The sequence below is a fragment of the Triplophysa dalaica genome, chromosome 14, assembly GCF_015846415.1.
Source record: "Triplophysa dalaica isolate WHDGS20190420 chromosome 14, ASM1584641v1, whole genome shotgun sequence".
Lineage (NCBI taxonomy): Eukaryota > Metazoa > Chordata > Actinopteri > Cypriniformes > Nemacheilidae > Triplophysa > Triplophysa dalaica.
In genome coordinates, this window is record NC_079555.1 from 13,573,775 (window position 1) to 13,586,273 (window position 12,499).

Genomic DNA, 12,499 nt, shown 5'->3' on the forward strand with positions numbered 1-12,499 from the left:
AAATAAAGCTGTAAATACCTGTACAATGATGTGAGCAAACCTTAGAAAATTCCCTAAAGTTTGCATCCGAACAGATAACTCCTACAAATGCATATTGAACAAGGTCCACGCCTTTTCAGCGCTAATTTTAAGTGTGTGTCTTAAGTAAATACAGACAGTGGTTATTTTTCTACGCCAAAAGGGGCGTTTGCACTGCCGCAAGCTGTCAGTAAATCTGTCCCGTAGTTTTCATTTATGTAACTTTTTTGGTCACTATTATAATTCTATTCATGCTGTTTCATAGTTTTGATAACTGTAATAAAAGTAACAGTTATAGTTCTGGATGAAAGGACATTATTATGCTATGTTTATTTCATGAGTGTATACGTTGTGTTTGCACCAGACACTCAAACACAGACGAAGAAAACTGAGACTTTTTTTCAAATAATATATTATTGCTCATTGCCAGAATGAAACCCATACAATAAATTAAAGCAACAAATGCGTGAAACGTTAAATAAACCATTAAAATCAAAGTCAATTTCTTTTACACATATATATGTAAATATGTCTAGATTTACAGCTTAGTACATAGTGCTGCTGAATGCAGCTTGTCTTGTAGGTAGCCAGCCGTTCTGAGCATGCTCAGTGCACAGTAGTGGTGCCGAGAGTATCTCAGCTTGGACACACGCTTCATATTTTCACTCAATTTATATAACACTGAATAGTGACGATATTGAATGCAAATGCCCTTTATACTCAATTCGTAGCTAAATAGAACATCGGGCAATTTCAAAAAATAAATGTCGCACAGCAATTACATCATCTTGAAATTGGGCATACATATACAGTTTCACCTCAGGCAGAAGGTAAGAAGTTTAAGTGTCGTTGCCCTAATTTGCAATCGAATCGGTATGAATACACACCTATGTCATTGTCTTTGTGTGGTCATGCTAGAAGAATATTGTGTGCTTTTATGTCCTTCATTGCAACTGTACCAGTGACAATACAGAATAAGGTCGCTCTGTGAGGTCTTTGTGTGAGTGCATATTTCGCAGTCAGTCCATCTAAAATTCACCAGTACACCAACTCCATAATCACAAACTACATCACACCGCAGACTGCTCTTCCACAACTGCACTGTCCTCAGTCATGCCACTCATATTATTGCTTTAGTCTCGGCCAAGAGCGATTTATTCTCATCTTTGTCATGATACCTCAATGACCTCCAGGCTGCCGGAGAAACTGGACTGCTTCCCCAGCTTCCCAAATTCCTCACTGCTTTGCGTCGTGTTAATACCCTCTTCAAACTCCATCTGGCAGCTGCGCCGCTTGTACTTCGTGTCTACTTGCGATACGCTACACACCACCACTTTTCCTTCCTCCAGCCAGCTGTTCTGAAAGTCCCGTTGCTCCTGCGTTTTGTCTCTTTGATGAACGCCGGAGCTGGAGGTGTCAGCTTTGCCACCGCGGCTAAAAGCCACATAAGCAGGACTGTTGCCAAAGCGCAGGGAGCTCCCCGAAGCCGTTCCAGATGGTGCCAAATTAGAGCCGAAGAACCAAGGGCAGTCGCCCGTGGGTGTGATGGGGGTGGTGGTCTGATTCGTGCCTCTGTGCGTGGTCCAACTACCAGATGTACTCAACGGCAAGCTGAGAAAAGAAGGTGTCTTTAAGTTTGTCTCACAAATGGAATCCTGGGGTGTTGGCCCCTGGTTCAGATTCAGGGACATTGGGGTGGCGGATAACCTCTCAAAGTTGACGGATTCTCGCCTCTCTCTTTGCGGGCTTATTCTAGACTTGCCATACACACCAGTGCAGTGTGACTCCTTAGAGCTTTGAAAGTCCACCGTCGTAGGGTGTCGACACACATTATTGCTGTTATTTAAGCTGTTGAGTCTGCACAGCTTGTTCTCAGAGTCCGATGTTGAGAGATTAGCCGAAGATTGCTGGTTTTGGCTTGAGGAGTAGACAGACTTTATGTCGAGGGAAAAGGAGCACTTGAGCCTTTTGTTTTGAAGGTTTCGCTCTGAAGACAGGTGAAGCGAGCTCAGGTCTTTCTGCAGTGAGGTAGGCGATGAAGGCTTTGGGGTGATCTTTGAAGGTTCCGGAGTCCTCTGCTCGAAGTGATCGGTCTTCTGCTGCTCCATGCTTCTGACCTCCGCCTCCTCATGGTGCTTCTCTGTTAACCTCATGGGGTCACAAGGTACTGTCTTCAACTGCAAAGCTCTCTCGAACTCCAAAAGCTGACCCAGGAAGTTGAAGTTTGGAGATATAGTTTGCCGACGATCTTTCACAAATCTGATGAACATCAAATATAAGCAATTATGCCTCTGTTGAAGTCTGAGTAAAGATTAGTTATATAAAAATTAATTCTGTGCTGATTTGCGCTAGATTTGACATACTTTAAATAGAACTTTAGTGATTAATCGCGATTAATCGATTCCAAAAAGAATTTTTGTGTTTATATAATATGTGTAAAGGCGTGTACTGTATACGTATATTTATATGTATATGAATACACACACACACACACACACATGTATTTACAACAAATATTTACATAAATATATTTATATTTAAATATAAATTACATTATTTCTAAATATAACTTTCTTAAATATACATTATATGTATGTTTGTATACCCATATTTAAATATCCATGCCACACACATATATTATTTAAACACAAACATTTATTTTGGAATCGATTAATCGCGATTTTCTGATTTGACTAATTTTAAACCATACGGCATAGGCCTATCTGCAGTTAAACTGTGATAATGTAACAGCTTAACATGGTTTCAGTTTTACTTTCATTACACAATGGTTGTTTTTCATAAGGGCTGCATTGTAATAATGCTTCTTAGCACAACCTTTCTATTCAAGACTGTAATTCTGGTGAAACTAGTTAAACAAGGAAATCTTGAATAAGCTAGTTAAAAAAACCTGGCCATTTCAGCTCGTGCTAAAGGTGAGCATTCAAACACAACCTGTGCAACAGCAATGCTGTTTTTTTCAACATCAATTGTGCTCGAATGTCAATAGAAGTGCAGTTACCTATAGGCATCGTCTGATGACAGACCCATAGTTTTCATTATGTAAGCGATGGCGATGGTTGCAGAGCGGGATATGCCAGCCAAGCAGTGGACGATGACTCTGCAGTTTGACACCTTGGCTTTGTCTGTGGATAGACAGAAATGGCAAACCGGTCAAAAGCAGCTCGGCTGTTAAACTGCAGACAAAGCATGAGGTGATCTCATTCGTACACCTCAAATGCTGACATCACTCATACCACCCTGCACACTGCTGATGCACACATGGTTTGTGTTAACCCAACTGGCTTTAATTACGACCATACGTTAAATAAGGTCGAGGTTTATCGGAAACAGTGTCGGTACAGCATTCTTACCAATAAACTCGTTGGTTTTCTCCAACCATGGAAGCAGCTTCTCACAGTAGCTGTCGTTGACGGGAATGCGCAGGAAGTGGTTGTCGATGATGAAGTCAGGTTTGGGACACGTGTTACTGGCATTCAGAACGTAGGTGATTCCATTTTGTGCCATCAGTTCCTGTGAAAAGGTTTGAAGAAATTCCACGTTACTTCTCAAGAATATCTAAAAACAAAAAATTGACATATGGGGAAAAAACCCAAACAGATCGTTTCCAACAAACTATATTTGTATCCTCCTCTACCCCAAATTCCAACTGTATCTGCTCGTGATGCATGCCTAAGCTCTTTTAGGTGAGAGAGATATAACGATATGTCATGAAAAAATATTTTGCTGGTGAGTTTCATTTCAACTTGACATGGCTAACATTTCAGTCAAGCTGACATCAATGAAAATGTTTTTATGGAATGCATTCGGTTGCCTGTTATCTAATGTTGAGAGATGTGATACATTTCACTGATTCCATGGTATGCGCAAACACCCTTCAGGTAAAAGAAAAGTATTTTCGGTTAGCTTAAGATTACATATGAGTTTGTTATGTCTTTGCGATGAAAATCGTTGAGAAAGAGTGAAAAGGAATGCCTTTGATAGTTATAGGTGTATGGAGGCAATAGTAACACAACAAGCCGCTTAATCGTTTTTTATCTTGTTGTTGTTGTACTGACCTTATTGAGAACATCTCTTTGGGAGCCCAGGTACAGGTGGGGAAGTATGCGAGTGGGACCAATGTTGGCCACAGGTAGGCAGGGCTGGGACAAGCTGAGGGGCACAAGTGTGGCTGGTTTGCTCTGACACAAATCGGGAAAATAGGATGAGAAAGCCGCAAAGCCACCTGGACAGAATACAGAGTAGAAAAAAGTTTTAGGACAAATGAAGCTAATGTTAACAAACTGAGGGCAAACAATGTAACCAGAACATACAGTATGTTGTATTCCTCTTGAGCATTGTATTTTCTACACACACACACTTTACTGCAAACTCAATTACTAAACGGTAAGAATGGAAAAATAGCAACAATGAAGGGGGTTTCCAAACATCCTACCCAACGGAATTACACATGAACCCCAAACACAAACTCCAAACGGGCTTAGAAGCCTTTCCGCCGCTGAAGAAACATCCTGTTGTTTCTGTTCTGACAAAGCCAAAGTACAGTAGATCTAATAGAAATGCAGTACGTGACAACCCCACCGGGACAAAACATGTCTTGCTCCTTAAGAATATGGGGTACATTTTTTAACTGTCCGAGGACACACAAGATATAGTTCACCAAATATAAAAATCGTTCCTTCTTCCACGGAACACAAAAGAAGACATTTTGAAGGATGTTGGTAACCTGCCCCCATTCATTCGCATTGGTTTTGTGTCCATGCAATAGAAGTGAATGGGTGTCGCAGCTGTTCGGTTACCAACCTTTTTCAAAATATATTCTTTTGTGTTCTGCGGAAGAAAGAAAGTCATACAGGTACTGCTGTATGTAACAGATTTAGCGTATAGCTACACATAGCTCTGCTATATAGCTGGCTACTTAATGACTTTTAATGCAGGGTTACAGAGTGCCTAACCCCCTTCATGAGAAGGAAATGGTGAAAACAAATGGGCGGTTAAAGGCAAGATCTGCCGCTTTACAAGGTAGATTATGTGTCAGTGTCTGGTTCTCCGGTATTCTACTTCCTGAATGATCTCATCTCCTCTCCCTAGAGGAGACACAGTGCGGGAATAAGGCAGGCCACAGGAACATAGACACCCAACCAGATTTCAGAGGAAACACACACTTCATGACACACATGCGCTCACACGCAATCATTCTGACATGGTGCCAGCTTCTGAGAATTAGAGAGCCAGCGTATTGCCAAACACAAACACTCGCTTGTGTTCATAAAAGTTCACAAAAAGCCCTGACCTGTGTACCAAAATATTAGATTTTTTTTATAAAACAATAAAATATAATATAAAATAAAAGTCATTTGCTGATCCGGCTCCCCATCTCTGTCCTGTCACAATAAAAGCATAAAATATACATATATATATATATATATATATATAGGTTGTCTAAAATTCAGACCAAAATGGCTACCAATCTCTGTGTTAACAATCAGTAGTCGACAACTTTTCTGTAACTAACATATTTTTCTGTAACTAACCATTTTTCCCATTTGTTTTAATGTGATATATTAACTAAATTATACAAAGAAAATTATTTTTAACTTGACTCGGAACTATATTGTTGCATCTAATTAAATTAAACTAAAAACACCATTTAAAAAATTAATTAATCACTGGCTATATGTAAAAGTATAAATACATAATATTTTATTTTGGTGATCAAATGTTGACACAAATGGTACTTCTTCCATGCAAACATAGTGGCTCCTGTACTTTCAGGGGTCTTGCTATTCAGGGGTCTTGCTTCTCTAATGCAGCCTATTTGATCCCACCTTCTTTTCATTAGCCGCAGATTACATCAGACCCCAAAACAGCATCATGTAAATGCTCATTCAAATGACTCACAAAGAATCTTTGTAATTCTACTAAATGAATGTCAAGCCAAATAAAGACAGCAAAGGAACCATACAAGTTCCAATCACGACCAAGAGAACACATGGCAATTGGTGTCATTTTAAACGCTTATTTAGAATCCCTACTCGTCTCAAAATCTGGGTCACGTTACCTCACGCTCCATGAAAGGACGCAGGCAGGGCAATGACATCATTCTGGGTCAGTGTTTGAGTTTGACTGGATCATTTGTCTTACACACACAGCTGCATGCAAAAACCAAGGGAAACATTTGGTGATGACTATATTATGAAACAGAAAGAAAGGATAAAGTGACCAAAGGGGTAAATTTAGGCAAGCAGATGAGCTCAGAGACATGAGGTAGGCGCCTGCAAGCGAATGCATGTGACTGGAGAGTGTTGACACAAAAGCACAGTTATTCATCCACTCCATTCCTAATTTATTATTCACGGATGCATTCATTTGCCCAACCAATTCAAACATTTATTATCTCAAATCATAATCTTTTTCACAAAAGACTGCTCTCTTTCAATGAGACGTCTGCATGACATCATTCGGCAAGGCCATTAGATATGCTGTGTGACCAGTGTTGAGTCAAACCAAACAGACCTGTATAAAAAACCCTTTTCACACACTGACTCACAGATGACATCACGACCCGTTCTTGTCACGGAAAAAAGTGTCAGTGTTACTCAAATTACACCAGTGTAACCTGAGGGCATTGGCGTCATGCCTGGAGTTTAATGAGCTACCTCAGACTAGTTGGAAGCTGAGCATTCATTCACTCGGCTTGACGAAATAAATCAACATGATTATATGAAAGAAGACCAGAAGACAGAACTTTAAAGGATATTCAAATCCGTGCTTTGCTTAAGAGATCCCAATGTTCCAGTTGTGTGCATGGCCCTTTAAGGCTCAGCTCAAGGGTTGCCTGTTTCCAGCTATTAAAAGCAGGATGACATCATTGCTCAGCACGCGGGTGGCCAGCAGCCTGTCTCTGGGCTGCTACACTTTAAGATGCACACACACATGTGCCAAACTCTGCACACTACCAATTTTAACTATTATTGTGTGCATGGGCACTATAGCAGGCTACATTGTCTGAGCTGAGGTCCAGTGTCTGCGGAAAATATTAGCCAGTTTTTGACATCACAGGTCAAGGTGAAAGCCATTTACGTGTCCAAATTAAAACAGAGAGTAGCAGAGAGGTAAGAGAGAAGACTCGTAGGAGAGCTAGCATTGGCTTTAACTGAATTAGGGCAGACCAGCATCGCGGTCCTTATGGCTAACATTCCAGAAGTGTGATGTCACTGTTCTAGTGTACAGGGCTGGGGCTGACGGACGGCCAGGAGGATCTGCTTTGAATGAAGAGGTGCTTTACATGGGGCTACCTCGCTGTAACGAAAGGCTTTGTTGTTTTTGTTCATTTTTGTTGTGTATAGCTATACTTAGGTCAAGTGAACATTTCAGAGGAAGCAATTTCCACACAATTAGAACAACCTGCATTCAGAAAACAGAAAGCATATTTTGTACGTTTGACTTATGGAATCATAAGCAGTGACATTAAATATAAGTATAGAAATCCTAGCTCAGTTTACAACAGTTTAACATATATTGCACAAAGCACTGTTTTAAAATGTATTGCAAGGGTATAATTTGTATAACACATTTACATATATTATCTGTAGCCTACTCTTAATGCACACTCAAACTTTTTGTTGTAAGGCCCCCTTTGTGAAGGGTGCATCGCTTTACGCCCCCCCCCCCCCATAAAGACTTATAATCTTAGACTTATAATTTTAATGAAACCAAAAACATAGTTCTACAATGCAGGAACATTAATTCTTTTGGGAGGTGGTCTTTTTTCTGATGTTCGATTGCCTAAAATGTATGATCAATATCTATATTTCATAAAATTACATCCAATTCGAGGCCCCCCTGGATCCATTTTAGGGCCCCCAGTTTGAACACCACTGGTCTAAACAATGTTACAAGATCAACAAAGGAAGTAGCGTATTGCATACTTGAAATTTGTGAATTCAGCAACAATCACAAAAATAAGCTTATATGCTTATGGTCATATACAAAAATATGCCGTGCGTAGTTGTGTTATCTGAACTGTCAGAATTTCCGAACCTGATCTTTGGCAAGAACTTCTTTCTCACTAAGCTCTCTAGGGTGCTCTGACATCCACAATTTCATTCCCCCAAAATATCTTTATTGCTCCGCATGGTGCCCAAGAGTAACACTAACCCACTGTTTTCAATCAAGTGTAAAACAGGTCAGTACAACCCTGCACTATACTCTCCTTCAGAACCCTTATGCTGCACTGGGGTAGTTTTTCTTTTTCTTTCTGGAACCATTATAACTGTGGGATACGGTTAATTTTAGAAATTCCTAAGTTTGTTTTCCACACTTTTGGGGAAAAACTCAGTATACTGTAGCATTTGGGGGTTAAGTAAGCTTGGCAGAATAAGAAAAAAATACCGGTTCCATGAAAGAACAATTTTAGAACAGAGTTAAACCCTGACAGTCGGGTCGCATTAGCAATGAAACAAAACCAATGCGCTACTGTGGAAAGTGCCCATTTACCTGCCCTAAGAAAATCAGTTCAGAGAACTCCTGGAACGTACAATGTGTTGCTTGATCAATATTCATGAGGCACACCCTACACACTTTTAGTGCTGCTTTAAATTGTTTTAAGCAGGCCTATAATAAGATTGGGTGTACGAACCATTTCATGTGTTGCGTCGATTTACTAATCACATTACTTTTTTACATTGTAATCCTAGAAAAGAAGAGCTGTGCTATGGAGTTTACAATGAAATATGCATAAGCCGTGTGTGTGTGTGCGTGCACGCACGCGTGTGTGTGTTGACTAAATACAGATCTTTAGTATTTAGGGCCTTGCTTTGCAGGGGCTTACGAAAAGCATGCTAAATTTGTTCAGGGGGACATGATACTCCGGCAAGCACAGACACTTTCAGGCTAATGCACAACACAATGTCACATTTCAAATCTCAATGTCATCTTGTGCAGTTGATATCAGTGCACGACGCAACTGAAGTCTGCATAAAAATGTAATTGATCTTTCACTAAACACAACTGCAATGTTTTGGTAAACTCCATATAAAATATGTACCGCAACCAATTAGCTGAGATTATTGGAATGCATTTGGGTCCCACGTAGAGACGAGCACATATTCAAAACCCCAATTTTTAAATGCTTATAAAGATTAAAATGCATTAAAAACATCAAAGACAGTGACAGAGCCCTAAGGCCTATAAACAAAAGACATATCGAACAGTCATGGTGAATACTGTTGTGTATATTGATCGTGATACATTTTCATTAAAACTATACTTAAAAAAAAAAATGGCACAAATTTTGCATTTACCTACAGCTCTTTCGTAAGGAGTAGTCTGTGTGTCTTAAGTTCTGTCTGTGTGAATGGTAAGATCTTCAGTCATTGTGTAGCCATCGCATTAAGCCACAGAACACCATATATTATATGTATAAATTCAGTATATGCAACTAATACACAAACAAGTAAAAAATGTATGCAACACATGAATGCAAAGTACTCACCACCATATCAAACACAAATTCATATCTAAATCACACACACCTCTCAGATCCCGTCCCTCCTTGATGCGCCTGACACGCATCTTCAGCCTCATCTCGCTCTCGTGCATGTCTGTCCACAGTGGAAGAGGGATCACCAAGTCTACGGGCATTCAGGCAACACGGGGAGGCCGGCGGTCTATTTCCCACAGCAGAAGAAAATTCTACCCGAAACGCCTCTCAATCTCAGCCCTGTAGGATATCAGAGGGATTGGTGCTTCCTCCGAAGATCAGGCCAACAAGGCTTTCTGTCCACGCTCTTTCTGCTTGATGCGTCTGCTCACTTCTGAGTTGAGCCGAGAGCGCTCCTGCCTCTCTATTGTTAAGCCACCTCCCTCTCTCACCCTCCCTCTCTGTGAATGAGCGCGCTGGCTGCGCTCTAGTGGGGCCTGTGTTCAGTAATAGCTCATGTTTAAGGCATGTAACCACATTCTTGACTCATCAGACAGCTATGCGGCCACTGATGGGGCCAGCGCTGCACTCAGAGGGAAGATCAAGCTCCTATGGCTGCTGGACGCTACTGTGCCCTGTGTGTCCGTGAGTGTTTTGAGGTCAATAAAGGAACTAGTTGTTTTGTTAAGAACATGTTCTCTGCTTGCTAGTTAACATCACTTACATAAGTTGCACATTATCGTAGGCAAAATAGATCCAGTCATGGGAAAGTCCATGTTGACTCATTTAGCGGAACATCACACTCTTAAGCAAAGGCAGTGATGGCCTTGATCTAACATTAATCAGTTTTAATCACGGGTGACATCATAGCTCTTAATCATCCATACTGACATCATCATGAACCCATTTTCATGCTTTGATCAAATTTCATGTCATGTTCTTTCATGATTTTTGACCTTTTATGCTAAGTTATAGTATTATCTTGTTTCTTATTAATGTATTCTCTTATTAATATTGTATTATCTTAAACATCTACTGTGAATTTCGTTTATATATCGTATATATCGACTTTAATGTTTATTTTTGAAAATTAGGGCTGTCAAATGATAAATCGCATCTAGAATAAAAGTTTGTTCGAATACTATATGTCTGCGTGTTATGCTTTTTAATATTTGTGTTTATAAACATATACTCATAAATTTGTATATTTCAGAAAAATCATTTGGTAAACGTTCATAATTTCAATTATTGCTCAAAAGAAATACTGTTAATACATCTAAATGTTTCATATTTATATATATAAACACAGCCATGTGTATGTTTTTGTGTTTATAAATACAACATTAATATGAACAGTACACTGACATATATTATGTAAAAACAAAGTTTTATTCTGGATCGGATTGATCGCGAATAATCGTTTAACAGCCCTGATTAAAAAAAAAACTGAAAAGAATTATGTGCATGCAAACTTTTATGCTGAAGTATCTTTAAAATTCATTTTAATATTTTCTTTTAATGTCATAAAATATGCTTTCTTTTTGTATTAAGAAGCACATTATGTCACACCATTCCATGAAAGAACCTTGTCAAACTGCAGAATGATCATAAAGTTATTGTTTGTTTCTGACCTTTAATACTAAAATATTTTATCTTAAAATCTAATTTATAATAACAATATCTTCTCTTGTTTACTGTATATCTTAAAATATCGAAATGTTCTTATCATCTCTTTAAAAGCACAATCTATTTTCACCCACTGCCTTTCATGAAAGGGTATTTATTTGTTTAGTGCTGAAATCTGTTAAAATACAACCCAAGGTCATGTACCAAAGTAGCTGTTGTTTGTTTCTAACCTTTTATACTAAAACCTCTTCTTGTCTAATTTCTATATCTTATATATTCTCTAATTACTACATTCAAATATCTACATTTTCTTTAGATCTCTTTAAAATAACTACTTTGTCTCTCTGCCACTCACGAAAGAATCATAGTGATTAGTTAAAATGACTAATATCTGTTCAAATTGCAGCCCAACGTGCATGCAAACAAAGTAGGTTTGTTTGTTTGTTGCACGCCGAGATGCAGTTTAACTTGCCTCATTCCTTCCCCCATCTCCCCATTGGCTGGCTGCAATGGTGCAGTGACATTTTTCAAGGTTGTGCGGGTTGCCAGATCAGTGAAACTGGAGAAGGCAAATTAGGACCCTGCGGGTTCATGTTCCAATTTTAATTGAGGGGCTTTTCGCTGACCGGCCTGCACGTTTCTGTCCGTCCGGAGGTCTGTGTGTGAGATCACTGCAGTGCTGTAAATAGGTGTGTGAGTAAGGTGGCTATTTCAGTATGTGCAGGTGTTGAGGGAATATACCACAACTTTACTGCAGGAACAATGACACTGAGCGCTGGATTGTTGCCAGAGATCATAACACACCCCATAGACAAAATTCACTCCATCAGTCACACACGTCACTCACACTTTTGCGAGCAATTCTAGGCTGATTCGCACTTCTAAAAATTAGAAATGTGATAATTGCAAGAATGTGTGCAGGCTTGTGGGAACACAGGTGCTTTTTCATACACACACACTCAAGCACACATTGAGAGAGAGAGAGAGAGAGAGAGAGAGAGAGAGGGAGAGAGAGCGAGAGAGAGAGAGAGAGAGAGAGAGAGAGAGAGAGACGCTGCTTGCTGCCCAGCAACAGAGGACAATAATAAAAAAATCACGTGATTATTTTTTCCTGCAAAAATGAATGTAAAGTTTATAATAACCACTAGATGGCAGTAGACTGACACAACTGACGTCTCCCTACTCTAGCAACTGTTGGAGCGCTCAAGTTCTGTTGTGGCTATTAAGGGATACAGCTACCTCCACTGGGTACGCGCACTTCAATACAGCATATTTTAACAGTGAATTACTATTTTATTAGTATTGTAAGGTTAGGTTTAGGGTTGGGTAGGTGTGGGCGTTAGCTAATGTAATTCATGGTAATTTTATGCCAAGATTTTGCATCACTTCCGGTCGTAGCTGTATCCCGTCTAG

General features: G+C 39.6%; 1 protein-coding gene across 1 annotated transcript; it reads right to left on the minus strand.

The window, feature by feature from the left end:
* Positions 1-387: 387 nt before the first annotated feature.
* dusp8b (dual specificity phosphatase 8b) lies at positions 388-9,964 on the minus strand. The gene is made up of 5 exons (XM_056766736.1): positions 9,573-9,964; positions 4,095-4,261; positions 3,390-3,549; positions 3,038-3,161; positions 388-2,277 (listed from the first exon to the last, which is right to left on the minus strand). The coding sequence occupies exons 1-5, from the start codon at positions 9,679-9,681 to the stop codon at positions 1,188-1,190; spliced, it is 1,650 nt and encodes a 549-aa protein (XP_056622714.1). The 5' UTR covers positions 9,682-9,964; the 3' UTR covers positions 388-1,187.
* Positions 9,965-12,499: the final 2,535 nt, after the last annotated feature.